The 24,502-nt window shown below is 36.1% G+C and overlaps 1 protein-coding gene across 1 annotated transcript in view; it reads left to right on the top strand.

Annotated features, from left to right (window-relative positions):
- Positions 1–24,502, top strand: part of Atg2 (Autophagy-related 2) — a 616,887-nt gene that overhangs the window by 389,169 nt on the left and 203,216 nt on the right. The window contains exon 27 of the mRNA XM_090407292.1: positions 2,296–2,363. Within this exon, the coding sequence (XP_090263418.1) occupies positions 2,296–2,363 (68 nt within the window). The remainder of the gene's footprint in view (positions 1–2,295; positions 2,364–24,502) is intronic.

The following is a 24,502-nucleotide window of genomic DNA, read 5'->3' as shown; positions in this document are numbered from 1 at the left end:
TCAATTTTATCCTGCTCAAGACTAAATAGTGATCACTTCCAATTTCAAATCCTCTGTACACTCTGGTGTCCTGCACCAGGGAGAAAACATCACTATCAACAATAACATAGTCAATGAGACTTTTCTTATTCCTAGCCTCTTCTCTCCATGTGAATTTGTGCACATTTTTATGTTGGAACATGGTGTTAGTAATAACCAGTCCATGTCTTGAGCAGAAATCCAACATATATTTGCCATTATTATTTGCTTTGCACTTTTCTCCAAATTTTCCCAAAATATTTTTGTATGTCTCACAATCATTTCTTACTCTGCTATTTAGATCCCCAACGAGGACCAACTTTTCCTTTTTCATTGTGTCAGTTGCTTTTTCTAAAGCGTCAAAAAATTCCTCCACTTCTTCCTTAGTTGAACCTTCTGTGGGATCATAGGCACAAATAAGTCTCATTGTCCAGTTCCCCATTCTCATATTTGCGCATTACTCTACTTGAGGCTGACTGCCATTCAAGAAGATTAGCCTCGTATTTTGTGTTGAATACTATGGCTACTCCTTCTTTTCCTTGATTGTCATTGCCTGAATATAACATTTTGTATTTATTGCTCAAAAAGATCTCACCAGTTTTGGTCTTTTTTGTTTCAGTCATCCCTATTATGTTGATCTGATGCTTATCTAATTCCTCAGCTAGCTCCATTTCTTTGCCATTCAGGCTTCTTACATTGATAGTACCGATCTTTAACTCTGGTGATGTTGAGTTGGGGTTTGTTTTCAGATTTGTTCCAGTAGCTGACTTTTCGCTGTTTGAGCTGCGGAAATTTTGAAGACTTGTGTAATAAATTCATTTAAGAGTAAAACGTCACCTGCATAAAATAAGGACTGGGTTGAATATCTCCAAATTTGATATTAAAGCTAACGCTACTTTTTTTTTGTAATATTATCCATAATGATGATTTATAACATTGAGATAATTTCTCCCGCTGTATCACACCTTATTTTACATCAATCCCTCTTCCTGTATTTATTATTATTATTATTCCACATGCACTTCCATGGAGTCCTAAGACTCATCGTGGAGTTCATTTGCGATTCTAAATGCTGACTCACAACTCAAACACAGACTATGCATTTTCCAATATATATAATGTCCCATTTACATCATATAACTAATATTTTGGACAGCTTGGATATCTAGTGATGCATTTTCCAGATCTCCAAACTATAGTACAGATCCATGTTACCTTCTGATGATTTCGGGACTGTTTGTCTTAAAGTGAAGATCTTTTTCTGACAACCCTCTGTTTGCTCTCTAGGCTTCCCTTTCAAAATATTTTTCAGGGTCTTCTCAAGTATGCTTGTATAAATAATACTGGAATACTCTTTGGAAATTTCTTTAATTCTCACGTTCAGTTTTATTTCCCTTTTATATAGATTTTAAACCTGTTTTACTTAGGAATCTGGAGACGGGGTAAAAATAATACAGCTGATCAAAGGCTGGAGACTACAACCTTGAAAGGTTATAGATTCCAAGAAATTTTGAAGGTAAATTTTGAACAACTGTAGCTATTCAGAAGTAGGTGACCAGAGCTATTTTCAGGTATCATGTTCAGCTACACAGAATAGAGAGGAAAGATTAGCAAAAGGTGCTTGAATGGAAAAGACTTTGGCCTTGTAAAAACATACACAGATAATTGTTTCTAAATTTGATCGAACAACCTCATTTCTTGATATTGTTGCATTATTTAATGTCATTATATTTAATTGCCTGAATATAAAGTCTTGTGTTTGTTATTTAGAAGAATCTAACTTATTTTTGTCTTTTTTGTTTCAGTAACACCAATTACAGACAGACAGACAGACACACACACACACACACACACATTATTTATTATTTGATATTAAAAAAAAAATCAATATTTATTCCCAATAATTATTATTTTTAATAATAATTATTGGACTTTTAGGAGAAACAATAGCTTTCTGCTTCATCCTCGTTTACTGTGTGTACTGCCTGCATTCACGTGTCTTTATTTTAAGTTCGTGTGAAGATGGCAACATGATGTTGCCGAAATATTGGAAATATAGATTAAAGTTTAATTTAATTTATATCCTATGTACGTTGTAAATTCTTTAAATTATTTAATAAGCATGTTTAACCAGTGTCTAAGCCTTTCTAGAAGTATTATTTTTAATGTTTTTTTTTCTTCTTTTTTTTCATGTAGTACTATCATATCCTGTATACCTCTTGAGGGTACATGGCAGGAATTTGATGGTTTTTTTTTATTTTTTTATTTTTATTGTAGATTATGTTTGTGTGATAGATACAGGACTACTTGATATTTCAGTTCGCAAGACAGATGGCAAAGATTCTGTAAGCTTTTTCAATTTTTTAAAAAAATAATTCTTAAATATGATTATACAGGGTGTCCCAAAATTCATGCAAGATTTAAATTTAGCGCCATTTGTGCAGTAAAGTGTTGCCAACGAGGAAAAAAAGACCGCGTGACAGCTGACAGTTCAGGGTTATTAAAAATGGAGTGCTATACAAAAGAACAATGCATTTTCATTGTTGAGCAATATTTTAAAAATAATGAAGGTTTGGCAGCTACAGTTCACAATTTTTGTACAAAATATGGTCGGAATAGTGATTTAACTTCATCAACTGTGAAAAGATTAATTTAAAAATTCAAGGAAACTGGATCAATTAGTGATCTTATACACTCTGGCCGTCCTTCAACAAGTTTTCAACAGAAAACATCGAAGCAGTTTGTGAGAGTGTTGCTGAGAGTTCAGGAACATCAATTCGGCACCGTGGTCTTGAATTGGGCATTTTGAGAAGCTCTCTACAGCGTATTCTCACGAAAAGATTTGCATCTTTATGCTTACAAAGTTCAATTGACTCAAGAACTGAAGCCTACTGACCACACACAGTGAAGAGAGTTCGTTGAATGGATTATGGAACAACAACAAGTGGATGCTTATTTTTTGAACAAAATCATCTCCAGTGACGAGGCTCATTTTCATCTTGATGGCTTCGTTAATCGACAAAATTGTCGCATTTGGGGTTCCACGAGTGATTGTTGAGAAACAAATGCATCCACAACGTGTTACTGTTTGGTGTGGATTTTGGGCTGGAGGCATCATCGGTCCGTTCTTCTTCGAAAATGCAGCTGGTAAGGCAATAACAGTTAATGGTGCTCGCTATCGCAACATGATAATCCAGTTTTTTGTGCCTAAATTGCAAGATATGGATGTGGACGACATGTGGTTTCAACAAGACGGTGTTACATGCCATACAGCCCGAGAAACAATTCATTTATTGCATAGTCATTTCCTGGTCGTGTAATTTCCCGTTTTGGTGATCAGAATTGGCCGCCCAGATCATGTGACTTAACGCTTGGACTTTTTTCTTTGGGGTTTTTTGAAGTCTATGCCAACAAGCCCACGACCACTCATGCCTTGAAGGAGGAAATTGAGTGCTGTATCAATGAAATTCAGCCACATTTATGCAAAAGTCATGGAAAATTTAGACAAAAGGGTACGTATGTGCCAACAAAGCCATGGAGGTCATTTACTTGATATGCTATTCCATGCATAACCCTATACTGTATACTTTATGATGAATCAATAAGAAATTACAATTTTTAATTAAAAACCTGTGTTTTCTATCAAAATTACTTCTTGCATGAATTTTGGGACACCCTGTATATTGTATTGCATAAATATTTGCAAAATGTAACTTTGTTTGGAAAAATTAAAAATTCAACACTTTATCATATTTCTAACAGGTACCCCCCATTTCTCATAGACTACATATGAATTGCTAACTGCAGAAGGGGAAATGTCAAACATTGCAGAAAGACCAAAAACTGTATATAAGTTGATATGTTGCAATATTTTGATTTTTGAACTACTTCAATAATTTTCTAGTCTAATATCTTTATAAAATTCGTCACTCTCAAAATCTGTGGTATTGTTCAAATTTAATCAGGCTGTAAAATTTTTCACTGAAGTTATTAAAAAAAAAAAAAAAACGATGCTTTCTTTCTGCAGTCATATACCACAAGTTATATTTGACTAGGGTTATTTTGCTTTCATATATTCATATTACATAAAATTGTTCATAATAAAAATGAAAAAAAAAATGTTATTCTGACAATCGCCAGTTAGTGCTGCGAGTAAGAGAGTTGATGAATAATGTTGCATATGCAATACATGAACAGAAGTCACGTATTGCATACGTTTATATACTGCATCTGTATGGATTGATTTTTCTTCGTTTTATGATCTTATTTAGTTTAAATGCTCTGTATAAAGTTGGATTGAGTAACTATTTTTACCAAATATAGCTATTGGTTTTCTAATGATAATATTTTGCATATATTACAATTTTTTGCTCATAGAATTTTAGCATATTATATTAAAAACATACATAGAGAATTGTTTTTAAATTTGATATAATCACCTCATTTCTTGATATTATTCCATTATTCATTAAATATGCCATTACTAGTGTGCCATATTTCTTTTTCAAAGTTGATGATTGTATGAGGAACAAGTTCATTGGATGCTTATAATTGGAACTAGATTATTATATACAGATGCTAAGATTCTTGTAAGAAGACTTACTTGATTAGTGATCTGTTGTTTAACATGCCATGGGAGAAAATTAACAATAGTTAATAATAATTTCAAATAATAAAAAAGAAATTAGGAGATAATTAAAACAAGTTGAAGCACAGCACATCATTTTATATGCTATAGTTTTCAAAAAGTATTGGCTGAATATGTATTGAACAAATAAAAAATGTTTCAAGCTATATATACTGGGTGATCCAAAAGTAACAGGAAAAGTAAAAATTCAATAATTCGAAAAGTATAGACAGTAGCGCCATGCAGTTTTCACAGAAAGACATGGGATTTTTTTTTTAATAACAAAAAATTTTATTTCCAGAATAGTTACATTTGTCACCGACAAGGTGGCGCTGTGGCGGTCCGGGAGCTGCTGCCTGTCGCTATTTAAACCGTGAGGTATGTAAATTTCAGATGTAGTGAATACTGAAGTTAAACTTTCAGCATTTAACGTTTATTACCGAAGTTAGACGTTCCCAAGGTGAGGCATGTTATCATTACAAGATAAAGCACTTTTAGTTAAGCTGTATTATCAGAACTCCGAATGTGCAAGTGCGGCTTTGCGCACCTGTTGTTCGATGCAGGGTATTAGAAGTGGAAAGGGACCGATGTCTTGTTCCTCACTGATAGCTATGATGAAAAGGTTTGAGGACACTGGCAATTTGGATGCACGTGCAAGAAGCAGGAGACCCAAAAAAACTATTGCGGCTGTGCATGAGACCGACACACAATCGTCAGCTTCTGCACATGGAGAATGCAGTGCGCATGAAATTTCAAGACGAACTGGCATTTCATATGGGACTGTGTGGCGATCACTCATGATCATCCTCGAGGTATTCTTACAAAATCCAACACATACAGGAACTGAAACCAACCAATTTCGAGAGACGTCATGAATTTGCAAATTGGGCTTTTCAACAGATGGAAAACAATGTGAACTGGCTGTCAAATGTCCTGTGGACTGATGAGGCGCACTTTTCGCTTAATGGAAATGTAAATGCACACCACTGCCACATCTGGGTGAGAGAGAACCCACACGCGATTGTGGAAACTCCTTTGCATCAGTCAAAGGTGACAGTGTGGTGCGGGTTCACTGCGTCATTCAATATAGGCCCCTTTTTCTTTTAGGAAGTTCACAGCGGTACATTTCGAACTGTTTCTGTCACAAGCGTTATGCAGCGCTTTTAAGAGACAGCATCATTCCTTCCTTGCAAGAGAGGCAAGCGGTCCATAGTGTAACATTCATGCAGGATGGAACACCTCCGCACATCACAGGTACTGTCCAGCACCTGCTGCGATTGACGTTTGGCGATGACCCTGTCCTCGGTTGCTCTTTCCCGCACGAATGGCCACCAAGGTCTCCAGACCTTACACCTTGTGACTTTTGGTTATGGGGCTACTTGAAGTCACAGGTGTACAGAGGTCGGCCGACATCATTGGCCATGTTGAAAGAAGCCATTCGCCATCATGTGACAAGAATTACAGCTGAAACCCTGTTTGATGCTGTGCAGAGTGTTGTGCCACGTCTGACGGCCATTCTCATGAATGACAGCCGTCACATTGAGCATTTGTAATCCTAGCTGCATTGCGAACTGTACTGTGTCACTGTACAAACTACTGACACAACTGAAGTGCCACCTGTCAGTGGCAAATGTAACTATTCTGGCAATAAAATTTTTCATTATTAAAAAAAATCCCATGTCTTTCTGTGTATTTCTGTGAAAACTACATCGTGCTACTGGTTATACTTTTCGAATTATTGAATTTTAATTTTTCTGTTACTTCTGGATCACCTGGTATATATATCTTTCCAACAAACCCAGAAAATAAAAGGAATAAAAATAAGAATAGTAGAAATTGATTTGAACTATTTGAATCTTAATAAATTTATTGAAATTAAGGATTCAATAACATTTATTGCAAAGGAAGTTTATATATATATATTTCATAGATTAGGTTTTCATGGTTATTGGAGGCATGTTTAAAAAACAACTTATATGACTATATAGCCAAATGATAAAGCAGAAAATACCTCATTTATTTCTAAAGGCACTACTAGTTTTGTCTTGCTAGAAGACTTCATTGGGTGTATTACTCAGAAGTGAAAAAGACAAAGATACAATAAAACCATTACTCAAGTAATGTTTTTCTTGAGCACATCTACCAATCTAGTTTAAATTTTAAATTATTAATGGATTGCTCATGTTTCAATGAATTCTCAGACTAGCTGTGTTATTGTTCTCGTTCATGAGGACATGGTCTTGTGACAGTCATAGCTGAATAGTAGAAGGGTAAGAGTCAGAAAGGTTGTGACTGCAGTTGACAATAAATTAAGGTGAACAGGATTTATTGCAATTTCTGTTGATTCCAAGATTTTTCTTTCAAGTTCATCATAGATTTCAGATCTATTCCAGTTTACTGAGTGTATAGTGGATTGATGGTCGTTGGGATCAGATGGATTAACAACGTGACTGGATAAGGCTGTGGCTCTGGTTTTACTATAGGTGATATCTCTGAGATATTTTTTGATGTGAGGATCAATTGATTCCTATGTTTGTCCATAATATGGGCATAATACTTCACCCAATAAAATCATTTGGTTTTATTGGGTCAAGCCAGGAAAACTTTGTTAAGGGGGTGAATAAGGTACAAATCTTATATTTCCTGAGGATTTTTTGCCAACTTGTTAGAAATAGAACTGATATAAAGAATTGTGATATAACCTTTTCAACCCTTCCAACACAGTGGGAAGGAGGATTGAACAAGAATTTAGAAATTGACTGCTTATGATAACCATTCTTCTGGAAAAATCAATCAAAGCAGCTTTAATTCTTTGGTCATTGCCGACGAAAGTACATGCATGGGTTTCCAAAATAGAAAGAATAACCAAGCTTTTGAAGTGAATAATGAGGGGACTGAATATATAGATATCTGTTGGTGTGTGTGTAGGTTTTCTGTAGATAGTGATCTTGAGTCTTTCAAGTGTCTTGCACCAAGAAAAGGAAGGGGACTCTCAGTCCCCTTCCTTTTCTTGGTATTTAGAGTGGAACTAACTTTTAGTTCCACTCTAAATTTTATCCTAGGATGTTGTTTGTTAAGATGTTCAAGAACTCTTGGAGTGAATCCGGACAATCGCTCCAAATCAAGAAACCATGTATATCTTTTTTCACATTCTTAGTTTCAATGGAAAGGCTTCTAAGTACATCTTTGCTAGTGCAGGTGATAATACATAGCTAATACCTGACTAACCCATAGTTTTGTTTGTAGATCATGAAACATGATCTACAAACAAAATCATTGTGGATACATCAGTAAATAGAGAAGTGATATCAAAGCTGGCTAAAATTTCCCATTTTTTGATGTATGTCTTTAATCAAGGAAACAAAGTGTTCTGAATTATTAATGTAGGAATTATAAGAATCTGTAAAATTTTCACTAATTTTGCAAATACTTAGATAAATTAAAAATAGAGGAGTCAATTTAATCTACAACTGGTCTTTGTGGGGTGTTTTCCTTGTGTGTTTTTGGAACCCCATACACGCGAGTAATGAGAGGAATGCAGAGACCAGAGAGAATCTTAATTCTCCAGAGCAGAGGTCGGCAATGCAGTGAAGTTTTAGTGAGCCCTCAGAGAAATTATTGTAAACTGCTTTGGAGCTCGCAGCATAATGTTGCAGCGTAGATCGCAGTATATCTGAGAGATACATTGATTACTAGTATGTGCTAAAATTCAAGTAAACATAAAGAAAAAAACACAACATATATAATACATGATGGTACAAATTAAGTGAATATTGAATCAAACATTATTTCATAGCTGAATATAGAAACTACAAGAGTTTCGTGTTGAATATATAGAAACATAAAACTTTCGGCAATGCAAGCATAAGTGGTGCCTTATGGGTAACTGGTAGTAAAGGTGAAGCAAGCTCCAGACCTCTTTCCTTAGTATTTTCCATAACTGTAAAGCACATCTTGCAGAGGTCAGCAACCTTTTTAATATGAATGTCATGTCATCTTCCTTATACCTCTTTTACCTTGCGGTGTCGAGAGTCCATTGATCATTGGACCTCACTCCGTTTACAGGATAAGGTGGTCAGCCTTATGCCCCGGTGTATCCTATGGCCTGTAGTGTTGAGTTCTCAAGGCCAGTTTGCCTGCTTTGCGGGATGAAAAACCCCAGAATAAACTGGGGAAAAAACCCTGCTGTCCACGCCCAAGACTGGCTAAATTGGCTATGGCTGAGGAAGATCTTTCAGCTCCTCACGTCACTGACGGGAATCGAACCTAGGACACTCCTTCCCCAGGCATATGGTTGCGAAGCGCATAGCCACTAGGCTAACCGCACGGACTTTTTTTTATGAATTCATATTTATAAATTTAGGTACACAAAAACACACGTGTTGAACAGATTATTTTATTAATTACTAATAAAATAAAACTTGACGTTTCGATCCCTGTATCGAGGTCATCATCGGAAGAATACGAGTGTATAAGGAACCTAGCTGCATGCTCTTGCCGAGTATACCGGTAAACTAAATCTACGTAGTTAATTAATCCGTTTTCCTAGCCTGACCTCTAGCGATTAAAATAATAATAATAAAAATATAAATAAATAAATAAATAAATACAACTACAATAAACTGCTAAAGTGCTCATGTATTAATATTCTTCTGGATTTGTACAGTTCTGATTGTTATAGTATGATTTCTTTCAGTTGCTGTTGAATGTCACAAACACTTCACCAGGTATTCTTCTTGTAGTGGGATTTTTCTGTGGCTAGTTTAGTTGTTATATAGGTTGTAGATGGGTCCTCCATATTCTTGAAATAATTTTTGTTGAGATTTGGGTTGTGTTTGAGCATTTTACATGACTCTTTAAATTTTCTCTCAAAAAACCAGGTTTTGGTGCGATGTAGGGACTTGGTATTTTTCCAATCAATTCTGTGGTATGTTTGGAGTGCGTGGTCAGAAAGCCCGGTTTTTCCAAAATGGAGGTATTTAATGTGTCATTTGTGTTAGTCTTGTCTGATTGGGATAGTTCGCCCTGTTTCCCCTATGTATGGTATGTTATATGTGCATTGTATTTTGTATACCCCTGGGTGGGCTAGGTGTGGAAGAGGACCTTTAGAAGAACTGAGTAGGTGTCTTAACTTATTTGGGGGTTTAAAGGTGGTTTTAATATTGTATTTGTGTAGTGTTCTGTCTATTTTTTCAGAAATGCCTCTAACATAAGGAATGGCAATAGCATTCCTGAAATCTTTTTTGTTCTTACTGGTATCTTTACGGAGGATCTTGTGAATAGTCTTTTTACTGTATCCATTTTTTATAAATGTTTGGTTGATGATCTTGTATTCCTGGTTTAGAGCCTGTTCATTAGAACAAATAGTTAGAGCTCTGTGTTTAAGGATGCTTATGACACCTTTTTTTGTGTTGGGTGGTGGTAAGAATTTTTGTGTATGTATTGGCCTGTGCGTGTAGGTTTGCGGTAAACTGAGAAGGAGAGACAGCCTGAGGGAAGACATGACAAGTGTGTCTAGAAAAGGAAGAGAGTTGTTTTTTTCCATTTCAATGATGAATTGGATGCATTTGTGTTGTTTGTTTAGGTGGCCATGGAATGTATTTAGAGCTTCGCTGCTGTGAGCCGAATGGTGAAAATATCGTTGACGTATCTGAGCCAAATTTTGGGCTTTAGACATGCTGTCTCTAGAGCACATTGCTCAAAGTTTTCCATTTAAAAGTTAGCTATGGGGGGGGGGTGAGCCCATGGCTGTACTTCTTTTTGAAGATAAATATTGTTTTGCCACACGAAAATCCGGAGCGGAGTACGTGGGCAAAGAGGACCGTGATGTTGTGTGGAAATATGTTCTGTAGGAGCAAGATAGTGTCATTGATTGGGACATTGGTGAAAAGGGAAGTTATGTCAATGCTGACTAATAAATCTTGGTCATTGAGTGTAATGTTTTTAATTTTATTAATGAAATGTTGTGAATTTTTTATGTAGGAAGGGGACTGACCTACCAGTTCCTTGAGTGTGGCTGCTAATTTTTTGGCTAAGTGATAATTTGGGCTGTCAATTCCTTCAACAATTGGACATAGAGGTGTGCCTGGTTTGTGTATTTTTGGCAGGCCATAAATTCCGGGTGCACGGGCATAATGAGGTATTAATTTTTTTTGTTGTTTCTTCGGGCCACATGTGGACGGATTTGATTAATTCAGTTGTTTTCTTTTTGTTACGTTTTGTGAGGTTGTAGTTTACCATTTGGTAGGTGTTGTGGTCCGATATCAAATGGTTCATTTTTTCAATGTATGTTGTACGGTCTAAAAGGACAGTGGCATTGCCTTTATCTACTTTTGTGATCATAATGTCTTGGTTATTTTTTAAGGATTTAAGGGCTATATTTTCGGTTTTGTTTAAGTTGGTGCTTAGTTTTTTGTTTGAATTTAGTATACACAATGTTTCCATTCATATTTTATCAGCCAAAATGGTGGGGAGGGATCTTAAACCTCTTTCGATATGATGCACGATATCAAGTTTGTTCACTGACCTCGACACAATGCCTTAGTTCATTTTGGTCGGCTAAATCCCAAATTGCCAGCCTATCCTCTTTCGTTCAGTATCCAAGTAGATACCCATCAGGGTGCACCACGAGAAGGTGAGGATTGGACGTTAGGTCAGAAGCCCTGGTCGGTTCTCTGCATTCCCTTTAAAGGCTATGTAGAGGTCTCCTCTCAGTTATACGGTTTTGACCCTTGAGCATCCCATTTGAGTTTAATTATTTAAATCAGGAGGAGTCGGCAACACAGCGTCATGGCGCAGGCAGTATTGTGCCCTTCATATTATTAAGGTTGGCGATCACTTCTCTAAAGGCTTCAAAAGTGGTCTTGAGATTATTAGTCATCATCATCAAATTCCTCCCATGTACCCTCATGGGGTGTACAGGATATGACAGTACTACATGAAAAATTTACATCATTGCTAACTTCCTGTCTACAATTTACTTCTAAATCAGTCTGTTACTTATCAAGACTCCAACATTATCAGATCTTATATTTCTATCATCGAAGGCACTTTTTACCGTATCAATCCATCTATATCTTGGTCATCCTCTGGGTCATTTTCCTGCCAACCTGGCAGAGAACACTTGTTTTGCTAATCTTTCCTCGCCCATTCTGTTTAAGTGACCATACTACCTAAGATTAGCTCTGCTAACGCATTCCTGGATGCTGACAATGTCAAGTTCTTTCCTAATAACCTCATTTTTAATATGATATTGCCATTGATGCCATCTGTTCACGCCTCTAATCTTTCTTGGGACTCTCATATCTGCAGTCTGTAGTCTTGGTCAAGTGTTTTACTTCTGACCCAGCTCTCAGATCCATAAGTTAAAACTGGTTTGAACACTGTCTTGTATACAGCTAATTTAGTGTTCTGACTAATTTCTCTCTTATTCCATATGAATTTATTCAATTGACTTCCTACCATATCCTCTTTGTTGATTCTGTTGTCTATTTCCATATTTAATTTACCATCTTTACTAAAAATTGTGCCTAATAGTGGAAATGTTTTACTTGTTCCACAGGTTCTCCATTCACTATGCAGTTGACATTTTCAATGATTCTGCCTATTTTCATTGTCTTTGTCTTTTTATTGCTGACCTTCATACCATATATTACAACAGTTATTCAATTTAATCATGGAATCTTGCTGACTTGTAGTGGATTTATATAGAAGTATAACATCATCTGCATAAAGCAAAGAGCTGACATTAACATCTTCAATTTTGATATCAGGTTTAATACCACTTTCCTTCATAATGTGATCGATATAGATAATGAATAACAGAAGGGATAATATACATCCTTGTTTGACACCAGATTTAACATTTAACCATCTTTCTGTACTTCAATTCTAACTGCTGACTTACAACTCAAATAAAGACTAAGCATTGCTTGATATAATGCCCCATTGACACCACATAATTGTAGCGTATCTAATAGCTTCTCTCTTGGCACCTTGTCATATGCCTTTTCCAGATAGACAAAACTTAAATACAGATCTTTGTTATATTCCCATAATTTTTCAACTAATTGTTATAAAGTGAAAATCTGATCCTGACAGCCTCTGTTTGGCCCGAATCCAGCTTGTTCTTCACCAAGCTTTTCTTCCACAATTCTTCTCAACCGTTTCTTAAGTATGCTTGCATAAATCTTACCAAGAACACTCAGTAGTTCTTGTAATTGTCACATTCAGTTTTATTTCTCTTTTTATATATGGGAACTATGAGAGAGCTCTACTTCAATCATCAGGAATTTGTTCCTCAGTCCAGGCCTTCTGAACTATGCAGTGCAACCACTGTAAAACTTTTATACCTTCATACTTCAGCATTTCTGGTCTAATATCATCTATTCCTGATGCCTTTCCAAATTTCAAGCTTTTGATGGCTTTTTCTACTTCAAGAGATTATTAGTCTGTTATGTAATTCTCTAGTTGGATCATTTTCAAGAATGGAGTAAGTATCTGTGTATAGTATCTCTGACATTTTGAACACTGAAGAACAATATTCTTCAGTATCTAGGATAACTGTGGCATTTCCTTTGTGTACAGGATGGATTATAATATTTTCATTTTCTTTTACATTTTTTAATGGTTGGAGTTTTGCTTTGGTATCATTACTTTTTGGTGGTTTTGCATGGTTAATAGTGAAGATAGATTCTAATCACACTAATTTAGCTTTCTGAGGTGGAAGGAAAAGGAAAGAAGCAGCCCTGTTCTATGTTTCAAAGATGGTAACTAGACTTGTTGATATCTTGTTGAGATGAAGATGATCCCTTGGTTTAGATAATTTTTGTTGTTCTGCTTTCAAACCAACACCTATGTCGAATATATATATATATATATATATATTCAAAAGAAACATACTCTTGCTTTTTTGTTTGCCAATAAAGTACATTAACGCAAATACTTGAAGAATCTCTAGACAATGAAAGTTGGCATCTCTTTAGTATGCGTAGTGAATTTCAAGCAGCCCAAATCCAATATAATCACAAATTAAAACTTATTAGGAAATTTGAAGCCCTAAAAAGAGTACTAAATAATTTGAACTTCTCAAAACCCCATATCAACCCTGATAAAGTTCTAATTAATAAATCATATCATATCACATCCTTTCAGATACAGAAAAATTTATCCTTAGCAGAGATTTAAATTTTATTCCTTCTCCGAAATCTATCTCAAAAGAATCACTCCTCACCAAAATAGAAAAGGCTGCTTCCTTCCTCCCTTCACAAGATGCAAAACTTTTCCATATTGAATCCATCTTTATCATCAACAATGCAAAACATCCCACAGATAACATCTCTTCGTCAGAACGACAGGCTCTTAAAAGTTTAAAAAATAACAGAAATATAATTATCCTTCCTGCAGATAACGGCAATGTCACGGTTGTCCTTAACTTTGAAGATTATAAAATAAGATGCTTGAATAAGATGCTTATACTAAGAATAGCGACCCTAGCTTTATCCACCTTTGCAATCGGTTGCCGGTATTGTACCACCCAGATGTTTGCTCATGCTTGGACTCGCCGAACTTTTATAGTTTGCTATATTCGGCATGAAACTCGTTGATTTCTTTCTTAGAGTTTTTGTATTTGGCTATGAAAAAATGTGGGATTAAATATCCACTTAATTTAAATAAGATGCCTGAATTATTACAGAGTGACACTTACTCAATTCTTGAGAGAGATCCCACTCGTGAACTTCAAAAACGTACCAACAATTTATTAAAAACAACTTCTGAACTGTCTAGGAACATTCACCTTCCTCTTCGCTCTCTGCATTCACTTATTCCATGCATATATGGAGTTCCCAAGATCCACAAGGAAAATACCCCACTTCGTCCCATCGTTGAAGGCATTGATTCACCAATATATAACTTTTCAAAACATCTCGCAAAATACCTCAAATGTTTTTCCGGCAAGTCTGCATCTTTTATTAATAACTCTATGAATTTTGTATCTTACATTAAGGATATTACTGTTAAAGATAATGAAATCATGGCTAGCTTTGACATTGTATCCTTGTTCACAAATGTTCCTATAGACGAAGTCCTGACACTACTCAAAGATAAGTTATCCAAAAAAATGTTAGCCTTACTTCCTCATTGCGTCAAGTCTGGATACTTTAGATTTCAAGACACCATCTACAAGCAAAATCATGGTCTAGCAATTGGTAATCCTTTATTTCCTGTACTTGCCAACATTTATCTGGAAGATTTTGAAGTCAAAGCTATCTCTTCCTATTCCTTAGCACCTAGAATTTGGAAACGATATGTGGACAACATTTTCCTCATTTGGATCCATGGATGTGATTCTCTCCTGGATTTCCTTTAACATCTCAATAGTCAACACCCGAATATCCAATTCACAGCTGAGTTTGAAACTAATGGTTCCCTTCCTTTCTTGGACATGAAACTGACCCATTCTTCTGAAAAACTTAAAATTTCGATGTACAGAAAACCAACAGACACCAATAGATATCTCCATAGTCAGTCCCATCATTTCCCTCCTCAGAAACTTGGAATCATTTCTACTTTGGGACATAGAGCTCGCTCTCTTCTTGACGATCCAGATGAACTTCGTAAAGAAATCAATTTTCTTACATCTACTTTCAGAGTGAATGGTTATTCTCAAAAAATTACTAAAAAATTCCTTTTTAATCCTCATAGTCACCATGCTCAAGAAATGAATAATTTTAAACGCAATATATCTATTCCATACATAAGCTCAGTTTCTCAAAGATTAGCCAAGGTTCTCAAAAAATATAACATTAGAACTTTATTTACTCCACTTCCTAATATCCACTCTTTAGTGAGTGTCCAAAGCCTAGCCATCACAATCTAAAATATCCTGGTGTGTATAAGATATGCTGTGACTGTGACATTCCTTACTTTGGCGAGACGGATAAGTCTATTGAATCGTGTATAGAGGAGCACAGGAGGGACATCGCTTACAAGAGAACACGTGTCAGTGCTTTATCCAGCCATGTCCTTTTTTTGGCCGATTCTGATGATGAAAACCATAGTCATACAATCCTTTGGGATAGATCTAACAACATTTTCCGTTGCCATGAAGAATTGGAGAGAAAAGTTGTAGAATCTAGACAACTCAACCCTGTACATTTAAATAATAATTTAAACTATAACCTCCCAGACTGTCATTCTGCTGTGATCAAATACTGGTGCTCACGAGATGCTATAACACTCACTCACCCATCAATGTGGCCAACGAAGGAACAGCTTTGAATACGTTAACTACAACATTTTCGCGTTAAATATGTATAGTCACTTTCCTGTGCTATTCACAGTTTTTTATCTTCAATGTTTAATGTTTTTTCTTTTTCTTTATAAAAACACCTGAAGAAGGCTGTAAAAAGCCGAAAATAGTCGTGTGATACTATTAAATCTTTTTTTTCTTTTTTCTCGGTTTATGTCATTCAATTCTTTTAAATATATATATATATATATATATATATATATTTTTTTTTTTTTTTTTTTTTAAATAAGAAAGATTGCATGCATAGTTGCAAAAGCTCTGAATCATGATTTAAATAAATATGGGTTCCTCATAATTTCATATTTGGGAACTAATCTTGTACAATTATCATTGTATGTTTTTATTTGTTCCACAACTTGACTTTTTTTTCTTCTTCTTCTTCTTCTTTGGACTCATATCAGGGAAATAGTCTAGTACATTATGAAATTTCCAGAAAGATAATAAGTAGTAATCTGGAATAATCATGTATAATCTGTATGAGTCGAGCTTAGCGATGGAGGCTGTACCTATGCGGAAAGTGACGTCAGAACGACTACCTGGAATAAGATAACCTAACAGATTAGGGAGAGTGTAAGATCACCCAAGGGGCATGAACGATTTGGTTCGTGGGTAAAAAACACATCAAATAGAGGGTGCCCGAAAGGGTGAATAAAAGACGATGCAAGCCAGTTTTAGGAGTTTTGTCAGGGGATTCGTGAGAGCGCGGTGGGTCGATTGCAGTGATGTTGGATGACGAGGACTATTCTTGAGGACGCTTGAGGATTTCCAAGCGAAGCTGATTGTGTTACTGTGGCCTATGCAGAATCGAGCCTTCGAATAAAGTCCCATCGAGGAGAATGGAGAAAATTTCCTGCAGAGTGGTAGACAGCATGCCACAGTCCAGAAATGATTCAAAGAAAAGTGTAGTGCATCGCCAGGCGCAAAGACTGCCGATAACTATACAATAAGGTAATCCAGATCTACCTTTGAGATGGTGGCATGAAATCTGAAAGGATCTGGTAATGTAAAGAATTTCATTCTATGTTAAAAATCGCTTAGAAGAATAAGAAATTTATGTATACTGTAAGCCAAGGACACTAATAGAAAACTTTCAAGTGAGAATTTGATTGAATTAGTTAAGACCACGTGGAACAAAGAAGAATTGTTTATTCGCAGTATTTTGATTGAGAATGGCTAGGCTTGACTAATGAAATTTAGAATTAAGATGGTTATTGATAGAGTATTAATGAAAGTGTTCAATGTTCTGTGAATAACTTGTGAAAGAAATTATATCCTAGTAGCGTTATGCTTACACTTAATCTTATCCTTTCGTAATTGAAGGATTTTGCTTACTCAAATTCATCATTGTGATTTAGTATGAACCTTAACTTATAGTGCGTTTTGTTCTATTGAGTATTTGAATTTTCTTAACTGTAAATGTTTTATATTTTTCCAATAAACATGTTTTGTACATTATACCTGAGTTTATTTGTGCCTGATTACGAACTAATTACGGGGTGTTTAAGGGTCAGGGGTGTTTAAGGGTCAAAGCTGTATAACTGAGAGGAGACCTCCACATAGCCTTTAAAGGAATGCGGAGAACCGACCAGGGCTTCTGACCTAATGTCCAATCCTCACCTTCTCGTGGTGCACCCTGTTGGGTATCTACTTGGATACTGAACGGACGAGGATGGGCTGGCAATTTGGGATTTAGCCAACCAAATTGTATTCTTATTGGTTAAACCAAAATATAGAATGATGGTACAACATGACAAAATTTCATGCCGGCTGGGGCGTCGCCCGGTTAAACAAGGCCCCCGTTGTTTTCGCCAGGGAACCAGGGCGAACAGTGAAAAGTCAGCTACTGGAACAAATCTGAAAATAAACCCCAACTCAACATCACCAGAGTTAAAAATCGGTACTATCAACGTAAGAAGCCTGAATGGCAAAGAAATGGAGCTACCTGAGGAATTAGATAAGTACCAGATCGACATAATAGGGGTGACTGAAACAAAAAAGACCAAAACTGGTGAGCTCTTTCTGAGCAATAAATACAAAATGTTATATTCAGGCAATGACAATCAAGGAAAAGAAGGAGTAGCCATAGTATTCAACACAAAATACGAGACTAATCTTCTTGAATGGCAGGCAGTCTCAAGTAGAGTAATGTGGGCAAATATGAGAATGGGGAACTGAACAATGAGACTTATTTGTGCCTATGGCCCCACAGAAGGTTCTACTAAAGTAGAAGTGGGGGAATTTTTTGAGGCTTTAGAAAAAGCAACTGACATAATGAAAAATGAAAAGTTGGTCCTTGTTGGGGATCTAAATAGCAGAGTAGGAAATGATTGTCAGACATACAAAAATATTTTGGGAAAATTTGGAGAAAAGAGCAAAGCTAATAATAATGGCAAATATCTGTTGGATTTCTGCTCAGGACATGGACTGGTCATTACTAACACCATGTTCCAACATAAAAATGTGCACAAATTCACATGGAGAGAAGAGGCTAGGAATAAGAAAAGTCTCATTGACTATGTTATTGTTCATAGTGATGTTTTCTCCCTGGTGCAGGACACCAGAGTGTACAGAGGATTTGAAATTGGAAGTGATCACTATTTAGTCTTAACCAGGATAAAATTGAATTTCATATTGAAAAGAATAACATGTAAGAAAGTTTTAAAGCGAATAAAAGTTGAGCAGCTCTCAGATGTGAACTGTAGACTAACTAAAATACACAAAGATTATTGAAGAAAAAATGAGAGTTTGAGAACAGGAATCAAACCTTGGAGATTCAGTGGCAAACTCTGAAGAAAACATTGATTGATTCTGCCAGAGAGGCATGTGGTGAGGTTGTTTGTAAGGATAAAAAAATCAGAACTCCCTGGTGGACACAGGAAGTTAAAGAGGCAGTGAAGGAAAAGAAGAAAGCATACCAAAAGTTCCTGGCAAATAAGTCAGCTTTTGCTCTTAGAGAATATAGAGACAAATGCAAGAATGCTAAACACTGTGTAAAACTAGCTAAACAAAAGTCATGGGAGGACTTTGGCAAGAATATAGAAAATAAATATCAAGAAGGTGGCAAAATATTCTGGAGGTTGTTGAAGAAACTTAAGAATGGAGGAAAGAGTGCTGTAAAAGGAATTAGAGATGATAAAGGTGACATGAAAACGGGAGAAAAAGATATCCTTGAAGTATGGAGTAATTACTTTGAAAAACTGCTAAATGAAACAAGCAGTGATGACAGCACAGTGGTAAAAAAACACTGACCAGGCATGCAGTCAGGAATACATATCCATACTTGAAGTAGAAAAAGCCATCAAAGGCTTGAAATGTGGAAAGGCAGCAGGAGTAGATGATATTCGACCAGAAATGCTGAAGTATGGTGGTATAAGAGTATTACAGTGGCTGCACTGCATAGTTCAGAAAGCCTGGACAGAGGGACGAATTCCCGATGATTGGAGTAGAGCTCTCATAGTACCCATATATAAAAAGGGAAATAAAGCTGAATGTGAGAATTACAGAGGTATTTCTCAAGATCTATGCAAGTATACTTGAGAAACGGTTGAGAAGAATTGTGGAAGAAAAGCTTGGTGAAGAACAAGCTGGATTCAGGCCAAATAGAGGCTGTCAGGATCAGATCTTCACTTTACGACAAATAGTCGAGAAAGCATGGGAATATAACAAAGATCTGTATTTAAGTTTTGTCTATCTGGAAAAGGCATATGACAAGTGCCAAGAGAGAAGCTATTCAATACGCTGCAGTTATATGGTGTGAATGGGGCATTATACCAAGCAATACTTAGTCTTTATTTGAGTTGTAATTCAGCAGTCAGAATTGAAGGAAGTACAGGAAGATGGTTTAATGTTAAATCTGGTGTGAGACAAGGATGTACATTATCCCCTCTGTTATTCATTATCTATATGGATCACATTATGAAGGAAAGTGGTATTAAACATGATATCAAAATTGGAGATGTTAATGTCAGCTCTTTGCTTTATGCGGATGATGTTATACTTCTAAATAAATCTGCTACAAGTCTGCAAGATTCTCTGACTAAATTGAATAGCTGTTGTAATAGATATGGTATGAAGGTCAGCAATAAAAAGACAAAGACAATGAAAATAGGCAGAATCATTGAAAATGTCAACTGTGTTGTGAATGGAGAACCTGTGGAACAAGTAAAACATTTCAGCTATTTAGGCACGATTTTTACTGAAGATGGTAAATTCAATATAGAAATAGACAACAGAATCAGCAAAGCTGGTATGGTGGGAAGTCAATTGAATAAATTCATATGGAATAAGAGAGAAATTAGTCAGAACACTAAATTAGCTGTATACAAGACAGTGTTCAAACCAGTTTTAACTTATGGATCTGAGAGCTGGGTCAGAAGTAAAACACTTGACCAAAGACTAGAGACCACAGATATGAGAGTCCTGAGAAAGATTATAGGCGTGAACAGATGGCATCAATGGCAATATCATATTAAAAACGAGGATATTAGGAAAGAACTTGACATTGTCAGCATCCAGGAATGCGTTAGCAGAGCTAATCTCAGGTGGTATGGTCACTTAAATAGAATGGGCGAGGAAAGATTAGCAAAACAAGTGTTCTCTGCCAGGGTGGCAGCAAAACGACCCAGAGGAAGGCCAAGATATAGGTGGATTGATACGATACAAAGTGCTTTAGACGATAGAAATATAAGATCTGATAATGTTGGAGTCTTGACAAGTAACAGACTGATTTGGAGGAAAATTGTAGATAGGAAATTAATAATGATGTAATTTTTTTCATGTAGTACTATCATATCCTGTACACCCCTTGAGGGTACATGGCAGGAATTTGATGATGATGATGATGGTGATGATGATTACGAACTCAAACCACCACTTATGAAATTGAACCTTTGGTGGGAAGGAATTAGATATTATTGCTTAAGTGAGATTCAGGTCACGACTGCTAACTGAATCTGCACAGCGCTAGCGTAAGATTAATAATTGTGTGTATCCCTTTAGAATTTAAAATTATTTCCCTGAACAAGAGTCTCTTCTGTTATAGGATATTGGCTGGTGCAGCATAAAATAAATTTTGCCAATATCCGAAAAGGAAATAGTACTGAATTAATATTTTAAGGGAACAACAGTAGATTAGAAAGCGGGCTATTTAGAGGTAGAACAAGGTATAATATAGAGAAAACAACGACATAACATCTGGAAAGAATGATCCTGGTAGTCTTGCACCACTTTAACCTCTGCTTCAGCACGATCCTGTATGGCCTGGACTGGATCAGTTAGCTAGTAGGTTTGCCTCCAAGAGTCGAGTCTGCTGCAGTAAGTCTCCTTCCCACATGGTTTGGGGACAGGGTCCAAGGCACACTGTGGTGCTCATATAGCCTCCAGGGTAACTGTGGGGTTCCACTCCCAAGTATAGTCATTGCTTGCCAGAGACTGGATGTCCATGTGTGGAGCTCTGACACTGAACAAAAACTACTTAAGCATTAATCCTTCATCCTCATTTGTTTCAGGGCCCTAACTAAGGCATCATTACTTAGTCCTGACCATGTAATGATGCTTTCAATATACCTTTTGATAACAGAAGTAAGAAACGAAAGATGTGATACCAGTATAAATGCACCAGTTTTTCAAATCATCTATGCTACAGGTGAAAAGCTGATAGGAAAAATATCACCCTTTTTCATTCGAACAGGTATAGAAGGGCTGGCAGGTTCTTCCAAACCAGAAAAGAAACTACATTCTGGCAATTTCCTCATAGAAACAGCATGTCAGTCAACAACATTCTTAAAAACTATGCAGAACAACATTGATGGGTGGAATACCAATAACAGTTGCACCCCATAAAATGCTCAGTTTACTCTAGAGGAGTGAACTCAGAATGGGATCTCCTGGATGTTCTTGATGAGATATGTTCAGAGCTGAAAGATCAGGGACATCAGATATGAGATGCATCCTGATCTGTAGGGATGGTCAGCTGATTCCAACCAGAGACATCATCCTTACTTTTGATACTCCTAACATCTGTTAAAGCAGGGTATTTCAGTTGCCCCGTTAGACTGTATATCCCTAATCCACTAAGGTGCTTCAAATGACAGAAATATGGACATGCCCAAAACTGCCTGTCATGGCTCTGCCATTTGTACCGGATGTGGTAATAAAGAGCTCAGTAACCAGTCTTACTCTGCAAAGAAAGCTAAACATGTAAACTGTCAGAAAGATCACCCAGCTTATTACTGTGCATGTCAGTAGTGGAAATATGAAAAAGAAATACAAAACATAAAAATAGAAGAAAATATATCAGGATGCAAAAATGAAGTTAGTCACCACTGCACCCGTTTTGAGATCCTCTTATGCTAAGAAGGTAGCAGTTAAGAAAATGCCAACAGCTACTCAGACTCATATGTCTACTCCATCACTTGATAATTTTACCATACCTGATTTGATGAGAACCCACTTCTGAAAAAAATTATGGCAAGATTATCACTTAAAGACAAATCACCAGACCATCCCACAGAAAAAAAATAGATACTTCAGTATCTACTGAAAGTAATATGAACTTACCCAGAGTTCCTGATACATCTGATGATGTATTGGATATTTTTACAGAAAAAGATATGGACACTGGTCGTCCATACTTTCCAAAACCTAATGAGATATATAAACACTTCAAGGGTAAGTCTACAACCTCCCAGAAATAAGACAAGTTTATGAAGCCTAAACAATAGGAACACTTTTGCAATGGAACTGTCATGTGTTTTGCCAGAATATTGATAATATCAAACACGTTCTTATTTATTTATTTATTAATTTTATTTTTTTTATTTTGAGCCCATACATGAGAGGTTGGTTGATCAACCTATACTACATTAGTACTGTATATGTGTATTGGGTTGAGAAAGGAGAAACTTGTTTACGTTTGATTTAAAAGCCTGTATATTGCAGTCCTTGGGAAATACATAAATACATCAGGGGAAGACTATTCCACAGTACAACATTAGCAAGGATGAAGGAGAAGGAAAAGAAACTTGTTTCAAGGTGTACTGCGAAAAGATGTTTGGTGACAGCTGTATGTGTTCCAAAAGGCTTAGTACTGAGTGGAGGAAATATTGATGCTATTTCAGATGAACATTTGCCATGGAAATATTTTGCACACAAATTGCAGAGACCAAATGTCTGTATGAAAGTGGAGGGAGTGGGTTGGTAAGAGATAGGTCATTTATCAATCTAATTGCTCTTCTCTGTATTGAGTCAAGCATTTTGAGGAAGCTTTTAGCAGCCTCACTCCAAATGTGATAGTAGTATTCAATAGCTGGATGGATTTGTATAAGGTTAACAGCTGTTTAGAGGTGAGGTAACATCTTTAGCAAAAGAGAAATTCTAGTTTATTGAAAGCTGAGGATGCAATGGTTGAGGACCCTCTGCAGAAACATAAACTTTAAATAACTGAAATTGGATTTATTGGTCAAAATTTAATAGAATTAGTAATTGACTAGTTTTGCCTCATTAACTAGTGGCTTCTAATGGGTTCGATGAACATACAAATATAAACTTAAAACAATAAGCTTTGATTATGAATCAATACATAACTGAAAAAATTATACTGAATGCATAGGAACTGTTACACAGTATAAATACATGGAGCGTGGATGCTAGTACATGGTCAGTCATTGTTCGGCAGGTGCACCCTATAGTTAGCCACAAAATTTTTGATGTGTGGAGAGATCTTATAAGTGATTTCCAAATGTTACATAAGATCATTTCTTGGTTTCTGTTCAGGGTACTTTGTGAATGGATTACCACTGTAGCTTCTTTTATGTTGCTACATAGTCCATCTTCTATGTATGGCATAGAGCTTCTATCCCATTCAATGTTGTGATTAGTGTTGGAAAAATGGAATGCCAATCTTGAACAGTCCTCTATGTTGTTATTGACGTCTCCAATGTGCTCCTTTTGTCTTATTTCTAGACTTCTTGAAGTTTGTCGAATGTAATTAAGGTCACAAGAACATGGGATATTGTAAATTCCAGGGTATTTATTGAAAGCGTTGTGGTCTTTAGGTGAGCGTAACATATTCAATGCTGTCCTAATCGGTTTGAAGGCTAATCTGATGTCATGAGATCTGAGGAAATTTGCAATTTTTTGTGAAAGAACGGCAACAAAAGGAATGGAAATTGATGTCCTGCAATGAATGTCCTGGATTTGCTGTGGAGATAGAGAGAGATTGGAGAATAGTATTCTTTTTGTTATTTTTTTCGGATATCCATTGCTGGTTAATATTTGGAGTATAAAATCTAATTTTTCTGTTAATATTTTTTCATCTCTTATAATAGAGATCAACCTGTTCTTCAGCATATGTATAATGCTCAATTTCTGTGAAATACGAGGTAATGAGGAGAAATGCAGGTAATTACCTGTGTGGGTTGGCTTACAGTACACGTTGAGAGAAATGCTTTCCTCTGCTTGTTTTGTAATTAAAATGTCCAGAAAAGGTAATTTTCTTTCATTCTCAAGTTCTAAGGTGAACTTGATTTTATGATGAGTCAAGTTTA

Source organism: Typopeltis vanoorti, chromosome 17 (genome assembly GCF_054136105.1).
Source record: "Typopeltis vanoorti isolate ZY-2024b chromosome 17, IOZ_Tvanoo_1.0, whole genome shotgun sequence".
Classification (NCBI taxonomy): domain Eukaryota; kingdom Metazoa; phylum Arthropoda; class Arachnida; order Uropygi; family Thelyphonidae; genus Typopeltis; species Typopeltis vanoorti.
This window is presented reverse-complemented; position numbering and strand designations above follow the sequence as displayed.